This window comes from Micropterus salmoides, unplaced genomic scaffold (assembly GCF_014851395.1).
Source record: "Micropterus salmoides isolate LMB-PRFRI ecotype aquatic unplaced genomic scaffold, ASM1485139v1 Ms_hic_scaffold_2, whole genome shotgun sequence".
Classification (NCBI taxonomy): Eukaryota; Metazoa; Chordata; class Actinopteri; order Centrarchiformes; family Centrarchidae; genus Micropterus; species Micropterus salmoides.
Genome location: NW_024041150.1, coordinates 1,185,262 through 1,212,853, shown reverse-complemented (window position 1 = coordinate 1,212,853; position 27,592 = coordinate 1,185,262). Strand labels below are relative to the sequence as shown.

At 40.6% G+C, this 27,592-nt stretch overlaps 1 protein-coding gene across 1 annotated transcript; it reads left to right on the top strand.

Moving 5' to 3' along the window:
• Positions 1-16,102: 16,102 nt before the first annotated feature.
• On the top strand, positions 16,103-26,305 carry LOC119912131 (zinc finger CCCH domain-containing protein 15-like). The gene is made up of 11 exons (XM_038731146.1): positions 16,103-16,298; positions 18,016-18,117; positions 18,375-18,477; positions 18,645-18,797; positions 20,002-20,093; positions 21,564-21,746; positions 22,525-22,605; positions 22,856-22,921; positions 23,046-23,156; positions 24,923-25,061; positions 25,228-26,305. The coding sequence occupies exons 1-11, from the start codon at positions 16,224-16,226 to the stop codon at positions 25,413-25,415; spliced, it is 1,293 nt and encodes a 430-aa protein (XP_038587074.1). The 5' UTR covers positions 16,103-16,223; the 3' UTR covers positions 25,416-26,305.
• Positions 26,306-27,592: the final 1,287 nt, after the last annotated feature.

Below are 27,592 nucleotides of genomic sequence, written 5' to 3'. Positions count from 1 at the left end.
GTTTGTTTCATTCAGTGCAAGTAAATTATAGAAAATATCTGAAAGTGGATGTCACATGTGTGATGGCTACAAGAATAGGAATATTGCTCTTTAGTTTTGTAGTTGTACAGCTCCACAGATGAAAAGCATTTCCTGTGTCTTCAGATATGAGATTCAATCTGACAATCTCTTTCTTCATATTGCACCCGATTACTCATGACAAGCGTGGCTATCGTGCCGAGGCAAGAACCGACTGTGATCAACACTCATTAGCAGCTGCAGCACTTACATGTTGGCCACTCGTGGAAGTGCTTCTCTCTGTGTGGCTCTTCAAATAGCAGCATTTGCATTTTGTGCCTACACCTGAAACATTTAACATCCAGATGGGTTCGTCATACATTACAACATTTCTGGTGGGTCTGTTCGTTGCACATTAGGTTACATTATGTTTTTTATTCATGTGTGTTGAGACGCACATTAGTAAGATACACAAGTACTTTTACTATGTCAGTAAGTGTAAGTCCTGCCGTTTTGGAGAGGGCTTTTAATTTAACTGGGAGACTAAGTGTTGCAAAGGAAAGTTAAAACACTGATCAGCCATAACATAATGACCACCTGCTGGTCATAATTCTGGCCTCCTTTTGCCGCCAAAACAGAGCTGAACTGCAGAGGCATGGACTCCACTGTCCCTCACCGCCTCGCTATCGTAATAGACAGCTGCCTCAGAAGGCATTATTTTGAGTGAAGGCATCTTCTAAGAACATTGGTTTTGAACAGCCTTTTAGGGCAGCACTTATGGCAAGGTGTGACATCAGCATACTGTCTTGATTCTCTACTGGCTGTCAGCCACTATCCTTAGCGGCAAGCTATTGAAAAAGCTAATGGCTAACAGACATCTCAGAAATCATACTAAACAATTTTTTTATTGAAGTTTTGCTTAAGTTCAATATTCACTGCCAGTCTATTTTTGACGGAATCCATGTCAAGTAGCACAGACCAGATGAACCAGGCAGGAAGTCAGACACTGAGAATTCGATTTTCAAAATAAAACACCCTTTGCAGACTCCCGATCGTACATCAACAATAAACACAGTTAAAACAGACAAAAAAAATACACAAATTAACTATGTAGCTTACTTAACCATAGTAGAAGCACAAAAATCAAGGACAACTGAACAAATAAGCAAAATCTGAACAAGACAACAAAATCAGACGGGCAAAACGCTCTTATTCTGAAATGCTCCATGTGGATATGTAACCTAGCCTGCAGAGAGCTGAGCGGAACGGGTTCACAGAGAGCTGTTATCCGTAAGGAAGCACACAGAATGACAAATTAACATCACGTTAACGTGTAGGCTAAACGCTCTGCTGCTGAAACGCTTCAGTGAGAGTTGACGCCGGAAAAAAACATGGCACAGGTGCTGCCTTTGTCTGTTTGGCTGGCGCCATTATCCCACGTTTTCCTCTAGTTTCGTTTGTTGTTGTAACATGTGCAACGCCATGTGCCTACTGATTGGTGAGTAGGACCGTAACAGGAGGCGCATGGCGCTTGTGACTGGCGAGCAGATCTGTCACACAAGTATGACAATGGAATGAATTTGTAACTGCATGAGTTTTTGAAACAGGTCAGCCGGGGGGGTAAACTTTGTTCAGCGGTGTTCATGAGAGAGAGAGAGAGAGAGAAAGAGCGAATATATGCTCCTCAATACAGCTCCTCAATCAAAGATGATTTTAAATACACCTAGTAAAAAAATTTGAAAATCAATATGTGCCGGTCAGCGTTGATAATTATCCAAATTATAGGCTAATTATGGGAAACACTGCTTTTACTACCACCCCCCTTCACCCTCAAACAAAGAGTCTCTCCCAACTTTTTAACCAATATCATATTCAACAGCCGCAGGAGTGTGGTTTATACAAAGCATATAGCCTAGGCCTAAGTTTCACGTCGCTGTGCTGCTTCAGCAGATGCTTCAATAAATCAGATGTAGAAATGTTCGCAGTTGAAAGCTTTTTGCTGGTCACAGAGTTGACAATAGACGACAATGTTCTTTGCATCTTAGACTGTGGCACAATAATGGCAGTAGCTACTTACAGCTGTGGAAAGAACGTCTCTCCCCCTCGTTCTCCATTCTTCCTTTAGTTTTTGGCCATCAGCGGACATAAACAACAAAGTCCATATATCTGGATTCACGTCAAGTATGGTGTGTTCAGTAACGAGAAACGCGTTACTTGCCTTAGTAACTAGTAATAATATTACTGTTTTAGAAAAGTAATTAGTTACACTACTAGTTACTGGGAAAGCAATAGTATTACAGTAACGCGTTACTATTAACGCTACTAGTAATGCGTTACTGCCCAAAACCGTTGTCCGCCATCTTATCAATTTCATGAGCTAATGCAGGCCCACAGCATCAAGCAACTTTCATAACTGGCTCATGGAAGTGGCTGTTTCTCTCTGTGTGGTTGGTCAATTAGCAGCATTTGCATTTTGCACCTACAGCTGAAACATTTAACGAAACAGGGAAAGATTGTTTGATCCGTTTTGAACAGCACTTGCTGCCTCGCTGTTCTGTTAGACACCTTCTGAGACAACATTATTACTTGTTTTGAACACACCCTGTGTGTTCTGACACCTTTCTATCAGAACCAGCATCAACTTTTTTCAGGAATGTGACCTACAGGAGCTCGTCTGTTGGATCGGACCACATGGGTCAGCTTTCACTCCCCACATGCACCAATGACCCTGTCATTGATTTACCGCTTCTCCTTCCTTGGACCACTTTGATAGGTGCTGACCACTGCAGTGTCACAAGTCTGAGATTAAGTGCAACAGGAGAGAGTCCAAATTCAAGACACTAGAGCAGAGAAGCAGTTCAGGGATTTTAATTCCAACAAATGCAGGATCTCAGGCTTACAGGCAGTTGAGGCATCCAAAATCCAACAGACTTATACAGCAGAAGAACAGGCAGAACACTCAACACAAGACACGACTGAGTGTAAACACACTACAATGACCGGACAGGGAATGAACAGAAACACCAAACATATATACTCAGGGACTAACGAGCAGGGCGGGAGCAACACAGGTGACCGGGATCAGGGCTAACGAGGCAGAGAGACAGCAGGGGAAAACAGAGAGACAGGCAGGCAGGCGGAGTGACAGGCAGAGAGAAACTAAGCATGAAGCAAACACCAGATAATAACAGAAAGAGAACAAAGCAGTCATGGATCAAAACCAAAATAGACAGGAAACAGACTAAACAGCACTAAAGGCACAGCGTAGATACAAACTTATACAGATGGACTACAGCACAACAAGGGAAACAGACTGAAACAAAGATTAAACAGAACACAGAGCAGACATGGGCAAAATAACAAACACCGAAGTACACAGACCAGGAGTAAACACTAAGACATGAACTGAGACACAGAACTGAAACGCTTGACTAAGTAGTAGGACAAGAAAACATAATGAGAGAGGAATAAACGAGGCGAAACAGTATAACACAAGGGATGGACCAAAAACGCATACTAAATAACAGATACCAAACAGACCAATGAACAAAACTCACAGAGACCTTAACAGGACCGATCAGGCAGAATGTGACATGCAGACTGTTGGAGAAGCTGTGACCCAGTCATCTAGCTATAACACTTTGGCCCCTGTCAAAGTCGCTCAAATCCTTACACTTGCCCATTTTTCTACTATGAGGACAAAATGTTCACTTACTACCTAACATATCCCACCAACTGACAGGTACCATGGTAACGAGATAATCAGTGTTCACTTAACCTGTCAGTGGTCATAAAGTTATGGCTGAAGTAGGACACTGTGTCATTTGACCGATTACAAATTCAGTCAACAAATTCAGATTTGAGCATAGATGTACAATCTTGATCTTGAGGGGGGGGAAAAAATGTGAAGAAATTCTGAACTCAAGGATCACAAGGATACAGAAGTTAACACCTACCACAAACCATTCAACACCTTATCTTCAAGCCAGACTTGATGACCACCAGAGTGGTGTATGAAACTCTCTCTTTCACTTGCAACAACTGTGGGGAGCACTTCATGTGTGAAACAGCAAGGGTAAGAGACTGAAAGAGCAGTGCAGGCTAGGGATGTCCCGATCACGTTTTTGGCCCAATCTCAATCTGAGTCCTTTAATATCTGCCAATACAGCGTCAAATCCGATATTTATATTTATCTGAATGTTGATTAAATATATATCTGATACACCGAACATCTGCAGCCTACTACATTCAGCACACATTATTTTTCATGAGCTACTTGATCCAAATAGTAAATTCTAAACTAAAGTTGATCATCTTAAATTATTGATATGATAAATTTAAGATTAACTGGGAGACTGTGACTCTTGAAATTGAATTGACACATTCCACCAGAGAAAAGATGTATCACTCTGTTAAAGTTGTTGGAAATCGGTCCCGTCAGCTAAAAGTGAACCTTAACTTCAGAACATTTTGTTGGAAGATGTTCAGATTTATGTTCACAAACCATGCTCATTGTAGAGGTATGACTAAAATAGTCCTCTTGCCATACAAAATGATACACCACAACAGTTCAAATATTGTGATAAAGAAGTACTGAAGTTTTCCTTTACATGAAAAAAAAGTAGCTGTGCATGTATCAAATACATGACTTGGTTTGGCATACCAAAAGAAATAGCCAACGAAGGCAGGCAATATTCTATTATTTATGCAAACTAATTCCACATTGATTGAAATCCTCAGCAGGCTGTGTTCATTTTGTCAGCAATCACAGCTTTAGTGTCCAGGCAAACAAGTTATAGTATATAATATGACCTGTATAACAAAGCAAGCTGTTAAATAAGCACATCCATGGCGGGAAGCAAAGAGAGCCAGACAGACAGGGTGTATCTGATTCACATTATCTGCATGTTTTTCAAAGTGGGAGGCGGGCCTCCCCAGGGGGATACAGTCATTTTGGAGGACTTGTACTGTTTTTCCCACTTCCCCAGAGTCAGAAACTAATAAATGCCTTAGATCAGACCTTTTTTATGTATTTGGTGTAGGCTGAATTTTGTCAAATAGCAATATTTGGCTGAAATGTTGAGTGTGTGAAATGTTTGTGTTCATTTAACATAATCATGATCCTATAGGTATTCAGGAACTGAGCAAAACTAAGCAAGTAAACGAAGGGTGTTGCCTGCACTTTAGCAGAGTAGTACCCTCTTTCACCAAACATACTAACTAGACTACAGCTATGTCTCAAACGCTGTGTAGCCTACTAATAGAAATAATAAAGTTTACCCGGGTACCACATAATAAGCAGAGGTTGTGAGAGAGCTGCCAATCAATCTCAGTTTGTATGTGCCCACACAGTCCTTGGAAGAGTTCTAATTAAGGTAAAACACCTGTGTGGGTGGACTTGGAGGCTACATTTTACATACAAAATATATGATCGCCTTATAAAATATGATGCAGGATTATTGATTAAACTACAAAACAGCATAATAAGTATGTGTACAACTATTTTGCATGATGTTATTGGTACATATCAATGATATATAAAAGTTTAACCCTGACAAGATCTGTTCTACATGATGAGGACTTTTACTTTTGACGCTTTAAGAAAATGTTCTGGATACTACTATACATACTTTAGCTTAAGTATTATCAGGAATGCTTGACTTGTACTTGTAACAGAGTATGTTTACACTATGGTATTGTTACTTTTACTCAAGTTAATCATCTGTATATACCCAAAATAATACAGAACAAATGGCCAGTGTCTGACAGGTGAGGCCGAGACAGAGATGCACTTCCTCCTACAATGTAAAAACAGTCAATAAAATAAGGAACATTTAGTCTACTTTAACTCTGTAATCTCAGATTTCAAAGAGCTAAATGACCTCTCAAAAGAGAAAGAGACAGGGACTGTCTTGCTGCCCAACTTGAGGGAGACTGAGGGACCAGGCTCAACTTTTGTCGCAATACAACACGATGTCATCTGACAAAATTCTGCAGAGTCCAATCAAATCAATCTTTTTAACAGGAAAGTTGTGTTACTGCTGTTAACTTTGCAATTTTCACAACAAAAGATATAAAAACTGTCTATATGATAGCTGTCTCATGGTATTATAAACTCAAAAGCCTTCAAACTCGTGCATCTGTTCCTCAAACTGGAGTTTGTGTCTCACCGATACCTGCCCTCACTAACGCAGCCCCTCATGTTGTGGTAACGCCGGGCTTTTTTTGGCCTGAATGCCATTGGACATGTGATTCAAGTCTGATTAGAGTCCAAGTAATGTAAATCAAGTCCACGCCATGTCTGTGTCGATTTGGGTCTGTTTAGGTTGACCATATATTAGATTGGGTCTATTTATCCTATAGGCTCTTGATCAGATCAAATCAGATCAGCTGTTCACAATTCAGATTGGGATCTTCTTTTTGCACGAGTTAAGACCTCTACTTTATGACCTTCCATTAAACAGAGCAGTAGCAAAGCTGGAAGTTAGCTTTTAATATAGACCCGCCTGTGTGCTGCGGTTAGATAGATGTTCTGCAGGTTTATCAGTGTGCCTTTAATTTTCACCTCATCAGGGAGCTTGGACAGAAAATGTCTTTTATCACCTGTTTCACCTGTGGCGTGGACACAAACACACATATATCTGAATGCTCACACAGATACAAATCGTGGACATGTACACTCTGAGAGAAATGGATACATGCATTCCCACATCCATTTCACACACTCAATCAATGAAGAAGTACACACAAACACACACACTCATAGAGGAGGAGACACAGAACTGAAACACACTCTCACACACGCACACACACACACACACACACACACACACACACACACACACACGCACACACACACAGACACACACACAGCGTGCCATTGATCGCCTCTCTGTGTCAAATCAGTGCATTCCTTATTAACGGCCTTTTTCTTCCCTTCTCTTCTGTTTTCTCTCTCCTATTTATTCCTCTTCTTTTTCCACCCTTCTCCCTCCCTCTCTTCCTTCTCCTCTCCTCCCTCCCACTCCTCTGTCAAAGAGCAGATCTGCCTGAATAATTTCTTCCCCCTGGACCAGCTCTGCTCTTTAATTCATGAGCCAGAGCGCGAGAGAGAGAGAGAGTGTGTGTGTGTGTGTGTGTGTGTGTGTGTGTGTGAGGGAGCGTGAGGGAGCGTGTCAGTGAACATGTGTGTGTGTATTTGTGTGTCAGCAAGTGAAAGAACAAAAAAGAGAGCTAGTGACAGAAAGTGTGACAGTCTGTGTGTGTGTAAGCGAGTTCAGAAAACTGTAATTGTGGTGTTTTGAGGTCCCTGCGTGCATGCGTGCCTGCGTGTGTGTGTGTGTGTGTGCGTGCGTGCGTGCACGTGCTAGGCCACAGTGTGTGTATCAACATCTGTGTGTGTGTGTGTGTGTGTATGTGTGTGTGTGTGTGTGATCTTCTTCAACCACAGAAAGTCTATTTTTAACTTCAGGATGAAACTGGCTCAGAGTCATATAGAACTGACTCCTCTGAATGAATCACTTGCTTCCATTCAACATTAAACTCCTTCCACTTCTGCTCAGATTAATCATTTACTTCTTTGCCACTTTCAAAATTAATCTTTCTGCGCTTTTCCAATGTCTCCAAATTAATTATTTGGTTTATTTCAGTTGTTCTAAATTGAGCCATTTAGCTGATTGCAAATCTCAACTGAAACGCTCAGATCATTAAAGCAGAGTTCATTTCAACTCTAATCAAAATAGTTTGAGTTGAGCTGTACGCCGTTCGTGACTGGACTTCAGAAAGGGATGATTCCCTTTAGTTATTTAAAGTTTGAACTAACAGTCTATGTGTATAAATTATCTTCCATGTTGCTTTAATAAAAACAAAAGGTTATTAAAATGCAGGCATGCCTGCAAGGCTCCGACAAGCTGTGAATGACAGCAGGTGAAATGTTCATCTGTATTGTTTTATTGGCAATAACAAGAGCCTCAGTCATGGAACTGAAACTGATTTACAGGTTTCATTTCAAGCTGCAATAAATTTGTCTTTACTGTCTGAAATTCATCTGTTAATATTTCAGAATCACACTTTATTAAGTCCCTAAATTGTAACAATTTGCAGAACAAACGTGACATGACTCTTAACTCTGGTAGTAATAGTACTGAGCTACTGCGAGCAATCATCTGCTGGTGGGCGTAATATACATATACACACACATATATATATATATATATATATATATATATATATATATATATTTGTGGTAGATGTATAATTTGAGAATGAAAGTCTTATGCTTTTCTTTAAGTCTGGTCTAAGATTTGAATAGTATAACTATTCTATGTGACCTTTTTTCCATCTTCCTGAAGCATTTTAAAAATGTGTTTTTTGCCAAATCCATCTGCACAAGAGGGTGCTCGTCAGTTTTTGGTGCATGATCCTTAACTGTGTCTTTTGGTATCAATAATGAAAGAGGGCTGCATTGCAACAGTGAGACAACATATACATTTTTAATGTGAAGACACTTAGTTATCTGTCAGACACAATCTAATCTAGACGAGACTCTCATAGTCTTGACTAACGGCTCATATGGGGGATACCCCATCACTGAAAGTTAATCATATATTTATTGTTTACATGTATGCAGTTTTGGGTTTTTTTGCCCTGTATGGGTTATTATATTTCTAACTAATCTCCTCACAATTTGCATTCAGTATCTTTATTGGAACTTTTGAGCATTTCACATGATCTTCCTCAGCAGATGGAGTTCGTTGTGGAATCAAATCACATTTCCATTTTATTCCTGAGGACTTTACGAACTCATCAATCTCACATTCTCAATCTCACCACACTCTCCATTTAGTAAGGCAAGGCAGGGAAAGGCAAGTTTATTTGGATAGCACATTTCAACAACAAGGCAATTCAAAGTGCTTTACATCAGACATAAAAGCAACACAGGGAAATTGAAAAAATAAAACACATTATAAAAATAGGATAAAAAACAGGGTAAAACAGGACAGTAGTAGCCGTTCTGGAGCTGTTAATTATATCTCATGACCCTGACAAGTTATTCGTGTAAGTTGACCTACAGTGACCTGTGCAGCTGCGCTGAATGCATGGAAAGTTTTTCTTGCTCTGGCACAGGAAGATGATTTCCCTGTTCTTGATCCTGTCTACAAAGCTCTGATTGGCTTGGCTATTCCAGTGCCAAGTGGAAAAGATTTACACTTGCACAGGTGCCAAATTCAATTTGAAGGTGATTGTTAACAAAATATCACGTGTCAACATCATTGTGAAGACACATTTTCAGGTAGATTGTCATGGCAGAATCCAAATGGAAAAGGCGCTGGATTGTCTGTGCCAAGCTCTGAAAAGATGAAATTAAAGTTCACTACAACATCTCCACTACCTGCTGTTGTTTGATTATCAGTTGACTGAGATTCAGCATCATACCTGCTGTCTCGTATGCTGCCTGCACCCATTTTAAGTGGGTTTTCCCTCCCTTGCCGCTACATTATAAGCGGCTAAATGGAGCACAACACCAGACCTATTTTAATCTCTGAAAGAATCAAAGATGTTGACAGTGATTCAGACGTGTGGAACCATCGTGGCCATGTATAATTTAGCTTTCTACTGTTTCTTATGCAAAGAATAAAAACACGTTAGACATTAGAAATGCCTCGTGATGAGGTTTAAAGTTCAGAGGTTGAGAAAATGTCTGTTTTGTTGCAGTTCTGGAGCTTTTGATCATATCACATGATCTTCATCAGCAGAGTTTGACAATGTTGTTGTCATTTCATTTTTTCTTTAAGGACTCATCAATGTTGATTCCATCTGCTGAGGCAGATAATGTGATATGTTCAAATGCCCCATTACAAAATGGACCTAGTTGTGAGCTTGTTTTCCAGCAGCTCTTATGTTATTACTTTCTTTGTTAATGTTCCTATCGTTTCCAGCTATCTGCCAGTATAGCATTGCCCTCCACTCAGTCCCTGACTCAGTGCAGTTCAGTTCAATCTTTATTGTCCCACGAGATGAATATGGTTTGCAGATGGAGTCAACAATAAAATAATGAAATTGAAATACACAATAAAAAAGCATAGTAGGAATGCAATAAAATAAAGGAACACAAGTAAAATGTGAAAAAAACAACCAACATTGCTACGCAGACGAGAATGAGCTGATAAAACCCTGCAGGGAGTCAATAGCTGAATATACTGCAATAAAAAAACAAACTCAGTCATCAGTGCTGCCGGTGCATCCACCAAAATGAATTGGTGGTAGCACTTGTGACTGGCAGTAATAAGCTTTACAAACAGCTCTATTCAGTTGTGAGGAGTCTAGACATTTTGCAGTGAGTGAATAATGGGACATCTAGTTAAAGGAAAAATCCTCCTGGGAACAGTTTAACATTGTTTAAAAATAGCAAGTGGAAAAAGAATCTCAAATTCTAACTCTATAACTGTGGATATTACGAGATATTTCCAGTGCAGCTACAATGCTATAAAAAAAGTAAAAAGGACCACAATGCAGCACTAAATTCTCTAAAATATCAACAGTAGGCTAAACATCTTGTTTTGGTGTCAGTCCCTCAGGATTATTGAGCAAAGCGCTCCTTTCTAGACTCTTCATTGTGCACAGACTTTTAACCGTCACACAGGGAGAAAGAAATCCACCAAGAGAGGAGGAACACACAAAAATCTCTCCACCGACAGTATCCTCTGGGGACCGGAGTACAATATATCCAGCAGATGAGTTGTGTTATCAAGGATACGATTCTTCCTTTTCTGGGATGAAAAAACGTGTTCTCTTGCTGTCACTATCACTCCCGCTCCTGCTATTGCTCATTACCTGAACATAAAACACCAAGCTAAATGCAACAAGTTCAAGCCTGCTCTCTTGGGGTTGTGGGAAATCATCATGTGAAGTAAATGCAAACAAGGCAGGTTGAGGGGAAAGTGGGATTCGCATGAAAAAAGGGGGTGAAAAAGAGGAAATTACAACAACTGCACAAAAAAAACAGTTCTGGATTGCAAGGAGCATCACAGACTGATCGGATCTCAGCGGTGTGCGGCAAAGAAGCCGGTAAGAAGATGGGAGGTCTGGGTGGTTATGCAGCAGTACACTTTCTTTCCCACCCACAGTCAAGTTTTATGTTTTTCTTTTTTAGCAGGTAGCTGCCAGGGTGGGCCTGGTTGGAGGCAATCTTTCCTGCCCTTTTCTTTGCCCCTGGTGTCATGCAGCTCCTTGATGGGGAGCAGCTGACAGCCGATGACCCGCTCAGCAGTCAGCAGTGCAGACAAGGTGCTGCAGTGTGTCCTTGGAAGCAGGAGGAGGCCGAGCTAGACTGAATACCAGGACCCTTTTCGATTACTGCCTCAGAAAAATTGGACTAGGATAGGTTGTGTGGTGTCAAGTTTTCTGCAATACCACGGGAAGAAGCTCAACTGTTGTGCTTTGCTAATTAGGCAGGAGATATTTTCCTTCCATCTGCAGGCGTTAGTGGATTCAAGTGCATTCTCGTGTGTGGTTGTGTTTGTGTGTGTGCACATGACATGCATGCCCTCTGCGCAAAAGATCGATGTTTGTATGAATATGAAGAAGGCAGTTATAGGGGGAAAATTGTCATGTACCAAGACATAGTGATTTATTAGACTGCTCTCACTAACACAAAGATCCTCACAGTACAAGAGAAAGAGGGAGTGGGAGAAGGAGAGAAACACAGAGAGAAAGTTTGCTCGAGGCAATATTACCCACCTCTGTTGTCTTAAAATCCAGCCTTCAGCCATGCAGTCAGAGTTGTGTCAATATAGGTTATCATAGACGCAGAACGCATTCTCCAGCTAACTGATCTGCATGGTGTGAGGGCATCGTGTATGACAAATGTGTTATAAATAAATACCTCCACATCAGAATGAAATAAAGTTGCATCGGAGAGCAGACACACAGTCAGCAGAAAGGATACTAACACATGGCTTCATGACATGTTTGTAGCCAAGGATGCTGTTACTAGAGTAAATTCATTGTCTCACTGTGGGACTCATTAAAGCACACTACTCGTACTCCCATTATGTGGGCACCCAAACTAAGTAAATGTTGTCCCTTAAAACCAAGGCTCATTAAAACACACGAGAGCAAATGAGAGCCCAAAAGGAGCAGGCGTGTGTGACCCATTTTGGCTTGTGACTGCGCCGTAGTTAGCTGGACGACACACACACACACACACATCTTGAACAGTGAACTATGTGACAAACTGGGACAGGGTGTGGATGAAGGCCGCAAATGTCAAATGTGCCAAATGAAATCACATTAGTAACTTAAAGTGAAATCTAATTAAATCAAGTGGAATCAGCAGCTGAAGCGGTAAAATCACTGCTGGTCGGCTCTCCGCCCCCTGCAGCCATGACACGATCTCCTGCTTCTGGTTACAAAAAATGAGTTTGTTCCAACACAAAGGGACTGCAGCCTTGTTGTTACACAGGTTGTTGTTCTTCTTTTTCTGCTCTCCCCTTATTTTCCCCAGAGGCACTTTGAGCTCAAGGTTTCCCGATAGGTCAAAATTTCATCCAATATTCAGGCAGTAAAAGCCACACCAGGGGGGTCCTAATTGACCAGCAGTCTATATAATCAAACTATTAAACAGAGGCAAAATGCTAATAAAACGGTCATATGCCCACTGACCAGATGGTGGCTCTGTAATGACGTTTTTTATGTTTTCAGTTTTTGTAAACCGCCTATCATAAAAGCACAATTCCTTTTCCCTCCCATGATTTCTTGGTACGAGATGACACTAGAACATTAATTTCTGCAACACAGAATTCTGCAGCCTATTGAATTTTCTTAATCGTGTAGGCTATTTGTGTAAACTCCTCCTAAATCATTCATTCAATCATTTCCAACTTCTCTGGACTCCCATAAGCCATGATTTCTGAATCGCTTGTCTTCATCATTTGGCTGCTACTCGTCAATCAGTTCTAAGGCGCGCTGTGAATCTGCAGACACTTGACATAGTTGGTAATTTTTTCCCCTTTGTCACCTAGATTGAGTTTCTGTTCAGGTGCTAGTAGTCAGCCAATTGCTTCTAAGGACTGTGTTTCTTATTCTTGTTCTCAGTCTGATATCAATTCTGTGTTCTCTAAGGATTTATGTTGGATATGTTGTGGTTATACCTGACCACTAAACTAGTCATTGCCTTTCTCATCTGTAATGTCTCGCCTCAACTGTCAGATATTGCAACACTGACACCTGGCTGCTAAATACCAAAACTACAATGAAATTATAGCAGAACCTGAGAGAAACCCTCCACTTGCTGTACAGTTCAAGAGTAGGCCTACCTACAAGGGGGTAAGTGAGAGTTCAAACAGTGAAGCTAACCAAAGCCTCCACGGAGGGTTCTATGTAGGTCCAAAAACGACCCTGCGACATCCCATCGCACATGAGATATGTAACCGCATTGTTTAGAGGAGAAGCTCTTGGGGGAATCTATATAACCTATTCAGCCACTGGTGATGCTACGTTGGTCTTTGGCAAGTAAGCCTTAGGTGGGCTAATTAAAGTCACAGTCCAAGTCAGATCGACACACTGAACCACAAGACTTTTTTGGCGCAGCCACACAGCTACTAGTGTTTTTCTGCCGTTGCTCTACATCATTAAAGTGCATCTTATACTGCACATTCACAGTAGACCCTGGTGCCAATAAGAAGTAACCATGTACTAAATAGGACCAACATTGGCTTCCCTGCTCTCCGGTCAAAAACGCGAAGTGGCTTCACCGCTGAACACACGTTGCACACCGTTTCCAGGAAACATGTTGTTCAAACCAGAAATATATAATATTAATACACCCCTCACAAATTTTTATAAATATATAACTATATATTTTCATGTGACAACACTGAAGAACAACACTTTGCTAGTGAGTGTACAGCTTGTATAACAGTGTAAATTTGCTGTCCCCTCAAAATAACACGTCACACAGCCATTAATGTCTAAACTGCTGGCAACAAAAGTGAGTACACCCCTAAGTGAAAATGTCCAAATTGGGCCCAATTAGCCATTTTCACTCCTCAGTGTCATGTGACTCATTAGTGTTACAAGGTCTCAGGTGCAAATAGAGAGCAGATTTGTAATATTTGGTGTTATAGCTCTCATACTCCCTCATACTGGTCACTGGAAGTTCAACATGGCCCCTCATAGCAAAGCACTCTCTGAGGATCTGAAAAAAAGAATTGTTGCTCTACATAAAGATGGCCTAGGGCAGGGGTTTTCAAAGTGTGAAGCGGGCCTCCCTCAGGGGGCTCCCAAACAGTTTCAGGGGAGCCTTAGTGAATGGAAGTGAAAAAATATTGCATTAGTTATTGCATTAGTTATCAAAAGGAGATCACATAGAGTAGCCTACATGTGTGAGAGTTCAGAGATACAATAGTTGTTGGGAACTGTTTCCTCCCCATCAGAGCCAGAAACTAATAAATGCCTTAGGACAGACCTTTTTATGACTATTTGGTGCAGTCAGAACTTATGTCAAACAGCACAAATAATATAACCATGACCCCATAGGCATCCAGGAATTGAGTAAAGCTTACCAAATAAAGTAAAGATGTGGTTGCCGGGGGTACCGTTTCCCAAGCTTTGTCTGAGCGGAAGCCCGCAGTCTCAGTCTTTGAAAACCCCTGGCCTAGGCTATAAGAAGATTGCCAAGACTGTGAAACTGAGCTGCAGCACGGTGGCCAAGACCATACAGTGGTTCAATAGGACAGGTTCCACTCAGAAGAGGCCTCGCCATGGTCGACCAATGAAGTTGAGTGCATGCGCTCAGCGTCATATCCAGAGGTTGTCTTTGGGAAATAAAAATATGAGTGCTACCAGCACTGCTGCAGAGGTTGAAGGGGTGGGGGTCTGCCTGTCAGTGCTCAGACCATATGCTGCTCACTGCATCAAATTAGTCTGCATGGCTGTCGTCCCAGAAGGAAGCCTCTTCTAAAGATGATGCACAAGAAAGCCCGCAAACAGTTTACTGAAGACAAGCAGACTAAGGACATGGACAACTGGAACCATGTCCTGTGGTCTGATGACACCAAGATAAACTTATTTGGTTCAGATGGTGTCAAGCATGTGTGGCGGCAACCAGTTGAGGAGGTGTGTCTTGCCTACATTCAAGCATAGTGGTGCGAGTGTCACGATCTGAGACTGCATGAGTGCTGCTGCCACTGGGGAGCAACAGTTCATTGAGGGAACCATGAATGCCAACATGTACTGTGACATACTGAAGCAGAGCAGGATCCCCTCCCTTCGGAGACTGGGCTGCAGGGCAGTATTCCAACATGATAACGGCCCCAAACACACCTCCAAGACGACCACTGCCTTGCTAAAGAAGCTGAGGGTAAAGGTGATGAACTGGCCAAGCATGTCTCCAGACCTAAACCCTATTGAGCATCAGTGGGGCGTCCTCAAACAGAAGGAAGGTGGAGGAGCGCAAGGTCTCTAACATCCACCAGCTCCGTGGTGTCGTCATGGAGGAGTGGAAGAGGACTCCAGTGGTAACCTGTGAAGCTCTGGTGAACTCCATGCCCAAGAGGGTTAAGGCAGTGCTGGGAAATAACAACAACAACAACAACAACAACAACAACAATAATAATAATAATAAACACAATATTGACATTTTGGGCACAATCTGGACATTTTCATTTTTTTGATTTAGGATGTCTGCACTCTTTGTTTGCTTTCTTCTTACATTATTCATAGATATATATACTTTTTTAAAGAAAAAAGTGAAGGATGCTGGAGTAAATACACACACACACACATATTGCTTTTTAGAGAAAACATTCAGATGTAAACCCCATTTTCATAAGTACTGTACTTTTATTTTTTACTATTACACATTTTATCCCAGTAACTGTAACCGATTAGGCTACAATTATATTTATTTTGTAATTAAATTACGTAACTAAATTACATGTAACTAGTTACTCCCCAACACTGCAAATAAATAACTCTGACTTTGTTAAGTTTATATCATACTTAGCTAGAAAACATCGTTTTTTTCTATATACTACATTAACCGTCATGCTCTTCGTGCTGCGCGATGACGCCACAGAACATCAACAACTCACATGTGGCCTAAAGAGAGCGCCGTTGCTGCTGTGCTGCTAGCAACGACCGGGGAATGTGGAGCTGACTTCCCAGCAGAGACGCCACATTAAAATAAATATTTCCCGTTTGTACACAGCTATACCTGAGCCGACATGCCTCCGAAGAAACCCGCCGCACCCGCGGGGAATAAAAAAACTCAAGAGAAGAAAAAGGAAAAGATAATTGAGGTACAAACTAACTTGAGTTAGCATGTCGGTGTTTAGCGTTAGCTGACGTGCTAACGGACATATGCACGTTAGCGGTGAAGCTATCAGGGCCTTGCCGCCGCTGTAAGTGTTCGCATTTGTCCCATTAAGGTTGATCTATGCCACTAACGTCAGCAGCTTAAATTATGAGACATAACACAATGTATTTGTAGCGTATCACATGAATGTCTTGGTTATAACTTACATGAGAGGGCGTCGAAGCGCGGTGCCACGGGCCTGTTCGGCCCCACAGGAGAGACGAGGGACCCGATTTTAGCCTGTTTCGATCCGAGCTAAAACCGGTCAGAAGCTGGTCATTATTAAACTTAATGTGTGTGTTGTCAAATATGTTTCTGTTAATGCCGATGTCGTGCCCTGAAAGCAGCTGTTGATTCGGCTAATCATCTTTCTGTCAACGTAACCACACCGGCTTGTTAGCGTTAGCCGCCTTTTGCTGATGTACATTAGTTAACACAGATTGCACTGGAGTTAGTTTTTTTCCCCCTATGATTTATTAATTCAGAAATTGTCATGTTTTATCTGCATTGACTGTTTTGACTTTACAACAGGTTAGAAGAACTTAGTAAGCCCACTTGTGTGATGGCATTTCGTGTACCATCCAAAATAAGATTTATTGCTTACAAATCCCACCAAAAGTCCAAGAACAATGACTTTATGCTATTAAAAGTATTGTTTGTGTATTCAAAGCCTGATATAGCTTATTCCTCTTTGCCATAGACCTTCATTGTTGTCCAGGAAGTCGTGAGTGACAACGACATTTTAATCTGTGACTTAATGCAGTCCCTAAAACACACTAGTGTTTTGAGTAATATGTCCAAAATACCCAGCTATTTTGAATTACTGAGCCCTTTTTTTTTTAGAGTAAAACTATATATTTACATCTTCATTACATCTATATTTGTTGAAAAAGGATTTCATCATGTTGCCTCAGATTTGTGAAGTGAATCCACTGTTTGGCATCAAGTGTTTGTTCTGACCATGAAGAAAAGATTAAAACCACAATTAACCATCTGTTTTCTTCAACTTTCACTCAGGAGCAAAAATCAGGCTCTAAACTTGAAAGAAATAATACTTTGACATTTATCGTGATAATTATTATCAATATGGAATGATATTTAATTTCGTGATAACATTTTTGGCCATATCGCCCAGCCCTAATACTTTAAGACATTGTTACATAATGCCAGCCACATTCCTCAATTTTAAACAGCCTTGTTTCTCTAAGAAGACCCTTTGTAGCTAAATGCCAGCTAGACAAACTCAACCCTTGCTTATCTTCTCCTTATTGTCTTTAGTCTTACCACTCCAGCTCAACTACCAGTTGAAAGGGTAGATGTGTATAGCCCTGTCATGTTGTTATTTAACACTGTTAGTATTTGGTCACTAGAGCTCTAAATCAGATGTTGGTGGACATGTTAAACAATGCAATGTAGAATCACCATTTTACCAGTCAAAGATTTCCCTTTCAAAACTTTCCACAACCACACAGTGTACAGGGACCTTTCAGCTCTGTGCTGCTTTAAGTGGCTTTCCTCCTTATCATTTGTATTTTGTTGATTTTGTAATTAAGGAAAACAAGTGCAGGAACTCGTTCTTGTTAAATTGGAACTGCCTGTTCAGGGGATGTTTATTGGAAGTCAATTATGGAACCAGCGATTTGTATTTTTGTTCCTTCTAGGACAAGACATTTGGCTTGAAGAACAAGAAAGGGGCCAAGCAGCAAAAGTTCATCAAGAACGTCACTCAGCAAGTCAAACATGGACAACAAAGTGCCAGACAGGTTAGGAGGCATTTCTTGTTTTGTTGTTTTTCTCCATCCTTTTATATCGCTGACTGTCTTTGATTTGGTCCTCAAATCAAACACTCTTGTCTCTCTGGTTTGCTGTTTCTCACTTTATTGATTTTCTCCTTCTACCAAATAATTTCTATGTCATATGTACAACAAATGCAACAACTTACCACTGGTTTAAATCTTTGTGAGCTAATTTCATTGGATCAGATCATCTTTGAATATATCTACCTTCTCTGTTTGTGTAGGCTGAGGCAGATAAGACCGGCAAGAAGACTGACAAGAAGAAAGAGTTGGAAGAACTCAATGAGCTTTTTAAACCCGTAGTCGCTGCCCAGAAAGTCAGCAAAGGTAAACAAAGTGACCGAAGATGAATGAATTGTAACTTTCCTCTTGCTAATCTTCGATTTTAGTTGTTCATCATTTAATTAATGCCGGTGTTCTTGTGTGCCTCCATTACATTTGAACAATGTACTGGAAAAGATAATCAATTGTTCACTCTCCTCTCTTTTCTGCAGGTGTTGACCCAAAGTCAGTGCTGTGTGCATTCTTTAAGCAGGGTCAGTGTACCAAAGGTGACAAGTGCAAGTTCAGCCACGATTTGTCAATGGAGAGGAAATGTGAGAAGAGAAGTGTCTACGTGGATGAAAGAGACGAAGACCTGGAGAAAGGTCAGTGTATAGTGCAGGTAACCAGGATGTATTATAGGCTTTGGGTGGTATTACAGTACAGATTGATCATATTGGCTCTTACATTGTTTATTTTCTATGCGCTCAGTTTGGATTTGAGTGGGTACGTTTGCTCAAAAGATGCTCCGTACTTTGTCTTGTAACGTTTGTGGTGCTTCATTGTTGCTTTCAGTAATCACCATTAATTGAGCTTGTGGGAAGAATGAACGTGTAAGAGTCTGTCCATTCTTCATTAAAAGCTCTTTTCGCCGTCTACGTTTCTCTTTTTAGAACATGCCATGTGAAATTACTTCTGACTCGCTTATTTCTCCGACTGTCTCGTTTCATAGGCTGTAGAAATAATTAAAATATCTTCTAGAAATGATGAAAGAGTCTGTAACTAAAAGGTATAACTGCTAAATTTCAAATTACGTCACTTATGATTTTTAGAATTTAGTTGAGTATACTATCTAGTTCTCTGCGAGTTTAACTATAGATCGGCGTCGAAGGGTGGTCCTCCAGCTGTGTAAGTTGTTAAATTTATTTTTATTGAATAGGGGAAAGCAGCAAAGGTCATTGCCTGTTTATGTCCTGATAACTGTCAAGGAAACGGTTATATAATTGAGGAATCTCTAAAACACACTGTGCATCGCGTAGAAAAACTTTTAAGGAATTTAACTCTGGCAGCGGACATGTGCAATACCGTGAAACTGACAGTATTGCGCCCACTTGTCACTCTGCCTATAAGATTGCCCGCGCTTCCCTTCCTACCTGCTCGCCTCTCATTGAAAATGAATTACCAGGCTCTTCAATTGCTTCCCATCTGAAGAGGCCGTAATGTGTTATATTACTGTATGACGCTGAGCGACCTCAGAATTTCTACATCATAATTTTTTCTTAATAAAAATTATGTTTGATATAATCTTTCCAAATTTTAAAAAGTTACAACAACTTAATATGTAGGCCATCTGATTAAAAACTTGCAATTGCTTGGCATTCAATATTAGAATTACGTGAATTGTAAGATTTCTTCTTTGTTTTATTTAAACTTGAAGTGATTTTTTTCAGCATTACAGAAAAGAGCTCATTTTTAATCACCAGAAAATCAGATACTGTTGTGCATTCCCTTTCTCATTGTTTCTTTTTTTGTAAAACTCTTGAGTACTTGTTGTATTATTGAACATCGGGCCTGTTGTGTTCTGTTTAGACACTATGGATAACTGGGATGAGAAGAAGCTGGAGGAGGTGGTCAACAAAAAACACGGAGAGGCCGAGAAGAAAAAGGCCAAAACACAAATTGTAAGTCTGTTCTGATGATGAATAATGAACAATGACTGAAGACAGGGAAATCAAATGGCCCATTAAATGGTCCATTTGATAATTGATGATAAATGAACAGTTGTTTCCAAAAATTGTAAGGAATTCTCACCTCGCGACGCTTTCCTCGCTTGAGTACATTCGCTGCAAGTGTTCACACACACAACGCGAGAAGGCGATTTTAACGTGAATAAACACAACTTGCCATTACTACAACTGTATGAACCCAAAGTAAACATTTTGCTGTGATTAAAAAGCAATAAACGGGTTAAACTGATGCCAAAATAACTACAACATAATGCAGATTTCTTAAACATATGAATTCATGCTTTGTCAGGTCTGTCAGCAAGACAGCAGGACAACAACTTCTAAAATGTTTGTTTTCTGAATGGAGTTCGGATCGATCAGGGCTATGGGTCACAGTAAAGTACAACGATAGCTGGAATAAAGTTACAGACACATGTTTTCTGAACTGACCAGGTAGTTCAACCTCCTCGCTTTCTTTTCTCCAAGTAATGTCCAGTTTTGTCCGTTTTTTATATAAATATGAAGTCGTAGTCCAACTGAGCTAACGATGCTATCAACCACACTGGAACCGGATGTGCACGGAAGCTGCTGAGAAGCTTCATGGAAGATAAATCAATGTTGTAATCCCAAAAACTAAAGTAAAAAGATAATTTAATAAAAGCAGTTTACTCCGAGCTCCTCCCGCGAGTAAACGGCGTAGTTGTCAGAGCCAAATCCGACTGACTACGGGTGATTATTTGTCCAATGTTTGCAGCGTTGCTCCCTGCTCCTCTCCCCCAAGTTTAGCAGCTCTCAGCCGGCCAGCAGATTTTTAATCCCCCGCTCTGCCCGGCCCTCTCCACACATCGCTCTGAAGCCTCAGTCACATACAGACAATCTCAACACTGATAGGCTATCGCGGCTCAACGTCATGCGACTTCTTCGCTTGAGTTGAAAATATACGTGTCTACGTGTCTTTGCATTGACTTTGTATGTAAACTGCCCAAAAGGAGCCCAAATTGGTTTTCCAGTGTTGCAATCTGCATGTGGAGAAATTAAGTCATGTAAAGGAGATCAGACAGAAGTATGGGGATGATGAAAGGGATGAAGAAGAAGAGAGAACCAAATCCAAGGGTGAAAAATCTACAAGGGTTTCCAGGGACGGTTTAAACCGGAAGGTTTGGGCAGCAGTGGAGGTTTTAGCTTTGATCAATCATTACATACATCTTTGATCCCTGATGTATTCCTCTTATTGCTGGGGGCAATAAAACAAAAAACACAAGGAATTAATGTTGGTGATGAATTCAGTTTGTCCCCCAAACATGTGGACCCACTTGACAGTCAGTGGAAGTTAATATTCAGTAAGGTAATAATAGATGCTAAGATGCTGTATGTTTCCCGGTTCCCCTCTGTGTAACATTATCTACTCTGTTGTGTCGTCTGCAGGTGTGTAAGTACTTCCTGGACGCCATAGAGAATAATAAGTACGGCTGGTTCTGGGTGTGTCCTGGGGGCGGTGGAGAATGTATGTACCGGCACGCCCTGCCACCCGGCTTTGTACTTAAAAAAGACAAGAAAAAGGAGGAGAAAGAGGAGGAGATTTCGCTGGAGGAACTGATAGAAAATGAGGTAAGGATGGATGGAGTGATGCAAAGTCACAAGGGAAAACAGTTACTACAATCCAACTCTGATATTTTTGGATGCTTGGGGTTTATAAGAGCAGCAAAGGCGGCTTAGAAGAGATGAGCTGAGAGGAATGAATGTGAGGATGCTTCATCACATTATTAATGTGCAGACCATCTTTGTTCCATAACATAGGCTTTGTACTGCTTCCTGTATCTCAACAAGCAAGGTTGCCGCCATCCTGGCGGTCACGTGTTGAATTGGGTGTGCACAAATGAAAAGGAGAAATTGCTGATGTTGGTGCTGAATTATTAAATCAAATTAATAAGAAGAAGAAAGTTTAAACAAATGCACACTACAGGTAGCTTCTAGTGGAAATGTCAGAAGTGTTAACAAGACAGTGGTGGTTAGCTACCATCCTTGTTGGCTAACATTAGTCAGGGTTGTGATCTCTCCGAATAATTTTTCGTTTACTAATTATATGTTTGATTAGTACTAGTAATAAAGGGAATGAGCTTTATTTGTATTGCAACTTCACACAGAGTATAGTCCAATAAAGCACAGTAAAACTATTTTATAACACAGATATAAATCTCAGAAAGCCAAATTGGATGTAACGAACTGTAACTGCTTGCGTTTAGATATTGCCGCCCAAAAGCTTAGGAACTCCAACATGGCTATCACACAGGGTCCGATGTCAAATGCTCTCTAAATACTGTCCATGGCCGATGTTATGAAGCTCTCTCTACTGTCCGCACCCTGATGTCTGTGTCTTCCCCTGCAGCGTGCCGCTCTTGGTGCTGATGTGACTCGAATCACCCTGGAGACTTTCCTGGCTTGGAAGAAGAGGAAAAGGCAGGAGAAGGTTGGGACATATTTAATCATTTTATTAACATCAGTTTGTCACCAGAAATGTTTAATTTTAAGGCCCCTGAGGCAAATTGGGATTTGTGATATTGGGCTCTATAAATAAAATGGACTTGACTTACATTTACCTGCGGAAATTAGGTCTTCTGATGATTAAGGACATTGTGATGAGTTTTTATTCTATGATTAAATCAGAAGACTTAGTAATTCTATGTGGATACACTTAAAAAAATGCTCTTCATTAACAGGTGGACAAAGCGAGGGAGGAGATGGAGAAGAAGAAGGCTGACTTTAAGGCTGGAAAATCGCTTGTGGTAAGTGTGGCTCCGACTTAAATTTCTGTGGTCACTTTGAGTCTTTATCTTGTCTCGTTTTACCGACAGTGATGCTACAGCAGACAGTATTTCCAGGATTTAATTAAATCTCATGCATCTGCAGGTAAGCGGCCGCGAGGTGTTTGAGTTCCATCCAGAGTTGGTCGACGATGACGATGCTGAAGCCAGTGACACTAGATATGCCAGCGAAGACGGGGAAGATGATGAGGAAGAGGTAATTGTGAAATTATCAACACTTTACAAATGTTTCACAGAATGTGTGAGACTCTGCTCTCTGCCTCCTGAGCAGATGAAAACCTCCTACGGTCAGTGGTTATTTAATTTGGCTTTGTATGACTTCATATTTATTTGTGCTCTATGGTCCTCAACACTTGAAGTGAGGTGTCCCAGCACAATAACTGCACTCAACGTTGTTTGATGTCTCATATAGTTTGCATTGTTTGTACAAAATATCTGCAGTGTAACAGTGTTGTGATACTGGCTCTCTGTGTTTCAGTCTTTTTGGTCATGCTGTGAGGTCGGTATTGTCGGATATTTTTCTGAAATATTCTAAAGCTTTAAATATTTTAATTAAGCTTCAAGTATTTAAATATTTTAACACAGGGAACAAAGGCATCAAGTGTGTTTCTGTAGTGCTAAGATTTGTTGAAATTATGCAAATGAACCCCTCCATCCGGGAGGAGGAAAGAAATATCCTCACACCATGAGCTGCTGCTCTGTTGAACAGTGTAGGAGAGACGTAGACCATAAAACGTGTATCCTACAGATAATATATCTCTTACTGCTTTAATGTCCAATAACTGGTTAAAATAGAATCACAACTAGAGCCCAAACTGCACAAAGTGAAGTCAAACTAAAACCAAGGCGCGGACGACAAGTAATCCCTACAGTTTCCACACCTTAAATATGAGACCGGACGTATTTTTTCCCTACACTGTATTGCCTCATCCGTAAGCAATTATATTTCATATTTCTTACAGGTGATGCAAAGTGTTTGCTGCAGACATTGTGGCATTTTTTGTATTTAAATGGTCTAATTCCTGCTGAATTGCAGCTGCCTGCCTTTTTACACAGCAAGTGATTTGCCTGTTAATTATCTGCACCTGTTGTACACTTGTGTGCTCCTTAGTAGATTCAAGGCTGTAAATAAAGTGCACAAGTTAAATGCAACAATAAAACATTTTTCATTAATTCCTTTAATTAATCTAAACTTAATTAAACACAACATCGCTTATGGTCCCTTAATTAATTTCATTAATTGTTTTGTCCTCTGGTACTAAAATGTGCAAGCATTTTGTTTTGTGAAAATCTGTTTTTGGTGCCAACTTTGAAGTATTTATTCAGAAATTCTCTTAAGAAGCTTTCAATTTGTCTCTGAATATTGCAGATATCCTGATACAGCTAATTACAAATCTGTTACCTTATTTATACAAAGTACTTAGTATAAAAGACTCACTCTTAGTCAGCATCCAGAATTAACCCTGAACGCTGCACTGAGGGCAAAATGACTCCTTGTCGCTTTATATGACCAACACACTTTCAGGACATGTGAACAGTCAGATTTTATGTTGTTTCAAATAGAACAAAAGTCACACTGTTGTAATAAATCTCAAGCAAATAAATCTGCTGTTAATTTAATTGAGTGGGGTTTTTTCAGCTAGAACCAACATGAAAGAATCTTTTTATTCTCCCAAATCCACAACACACAGACCAACTGTACAAGATTTTAAAGTGCAATACAGTCCATTTTAATCATCAATAACTTTTTTGTTTTTCAATATAAAAATCTCAAACCACTGCCAATATAGATGGTGCCCACCCTTCAACATTTCACACCAGTGAGTTTATAAAGGAAATCAATCCATTCATCCTCACCCGCTTATCCTGCATCGTGGAATTTTACTGGTATCTGTATCGACTAATACATTTCTGGTATCATGACATCCCTTCTCCTGTCTAAACCTTTATATTTTCTTTCAGATCAGTAACAGCACAGACGTCCAGGACATAGACTTATCCCGCTTTGTTCCACAAGAGGTTGACCACTCGGGCATTACGGTAGCATCCACAGACCGTTTCACCTCTAGGAAAAAGACTCAGCGGACAGAAATGGACAACGGTAGGAAAAACTTGCTGATTATAAAAGTGATTTCTGCCTAGTTGCCATGTCAGTGCTGGTCAGTTTGTTGGCTTCACCACAATCTGTAACAAGCCAATACAGATGAAAATGATCAATACTTTTGATACACAAACAATCCCCGCTTCCTTTCTCTTCACATCTACAGGGGAGCAGATGAACGAAGCCTGTGGTGGCGCTGAGGCCAACGGGCTTTCGGGAGCAGAGGGAGACGGGGAGGAGGACGGAGGAGGGGAGGAGGAAGAAGAGGAGGTACCGGTGGACGAGAACCTTTTCACAGGAGAAGATCTAGAGGAGCTCGACGAGGAACTGAACACACTGGCGCTGGACGACTGAGAAAGGGAGCGCGTGAGAGGGAGGGAGCGTGAGGTGGAAGTTAGGACGGACTAAATGACTAACGGATGGACTGATGGATGCATGGAGCTAAACAACAAAGAGACCAGATGTTTGAATGATTTTAAAATTCAGAGACTCCAGTAATAAAGCCTGATTATATCATGACATCACTTCCTGTCTCTGCCCCCCTCTGTTTTTTGTATCACCCCTCTCACAGGTTACCATGTCCTTGGCCCTTTTGTCCATTGGGTGTCCAAATTTTCACAGCAAGGGCCAGTTAGGGTTTACCAGGGCCAACTTCACGTGAATGTTTCTTGTAGGAGGAGAATTTGTTGTGCACTTTTGTTGCTCGGCAAACTCGCTGGCTAACGTTGAAACTGAAATTACTTTTAATAAATTGGGCTTTGGTTGCTTCTCGATAATCAGTTAAATATTGAATATAATAATTTTCTGAGTGAGACGATGTAAGGGCTTAAAAATGAAAGCACTATACTGATTGTACAGTGGGATAACACTTCAATAAATCCAATAACATCATTGACAGATGTTTGAAAGAGCTGAACAATGTGGGCCATGAACAGGGTGATTCTGTTGTAAGAAACTGAATCTGTTCAGAGCCTCACCTGCTCTCATACCAAAATAAAAGCTCTAGTTTGAGGTTGCACTTTCCTTCTACTGAAGATTCTTTCCCTTCTTGTGTTATGGAAATCTGTCATGCAACCTTTTGAAGGAAAAGTCCAGACCAAGCTTCTAAAATGTCAGCCATGTTTCTGAGACCTGATTAGTGCTACAATGAAGCTCCAGCAGGGAAACCAAATGGTATCAGCCCAGTATTGTAAATAATGTTCTCGAGTCGCCTCCTGAAGAAATAAAAGATTACTGTACATCCAGTGTGTGTCTCTTCTTGAATGTTAAGTCCTACGTTATGAATTAAAGCTGCTATTATCAACATTTTTATAGTGATGTATTAAATGACGTGAAAGCGGGTCGCTTGTAGTGATGAGCCTACAGAAAAGCCGCTTCCTTCTGCTTTATAGTCAGTTTCAGCTCATTGTTCAGCTGTTTTGGTTCACACTGATGTGTTTTTGGCTGCAGCGGTCAGTGTCAGAGAACAAGCTCTAAAAACCCACTGACTATCTGCTCAGCACCAAATGGACAGACAGTTGGGAGACTTGCTCGTGAACATACTGGATTTATTCACAGCTAAAGCGAAATAATTACCTCAGGACTTAGTAGAGACTTAAAACAGCTAGAAGAGAATGAATAAACTAATAAACAACTCCAGATGGTCAATAATAACTGTTTACTGACACGTTTGCCATATTTTTGCGATACCCACCTGTTTGTAGAAATGTGTACATGCAGTTTTTGGGAACTGAAGTAATTTCTTTTTCCCATTACGGCTAATTCAACCTGTATGGGGACTCCTGTTACCTCCAAGTTCCCATCAAGTAGAGAGCAGCAGCATCAAGGCACACTATAGACTGCAGATAATTTTGCAGAGACCCCACAAACCAAATAATATACTGGACCCAGGTTGCCTGTACGGCAGTTTAAGGTAGTTTGAGACACGGCATCATTTCAGGGTTTGCACCAGGTTAAGCATAAAGGCCCTTCTATATGCCAGGGCCAAACGATTAAGTAATAATGCAGGACCCAGGTGATATTGTTAATTAGAAAAATTTTTTTGCACATAATCAAATTGCCAACTGAGACAGTGAACCTAAAGATTTTGGGGTCCCTGAAGGTCTGTGGCCTGAAAGCAATGCCATTGATGTTGAATATAAACTGCATTTCTTCAGATCAAAATGCTTTTAGGGTTCTTAATCATGGCATTCTGCCTAAAATGATTACATGGCTGGCGCATCATGAGGGTAATCAAAGTAAACAGATTAGTGGTTGACCGATATTTACAGAGCAGAGTGGCCGATAACTGATATGCCATGTATATTTCTATTATTCCATACAGAAAACAATCTAACATACATATTATCTTAGCCAGTAACGTTGTTTTATGTGGGCTTTTAATTAATTAATGAAATAAAAAAGTACATTGTAGAACGTGACTGGTGTTTAAGGGAGAGCGAGATAGTTTGTCAGAAGTGACGTCATTCAACTGCATTATTCTCTACAGTATTACCATATATATTTAAAGCTAGCCGGTAATGGTCTTTCAT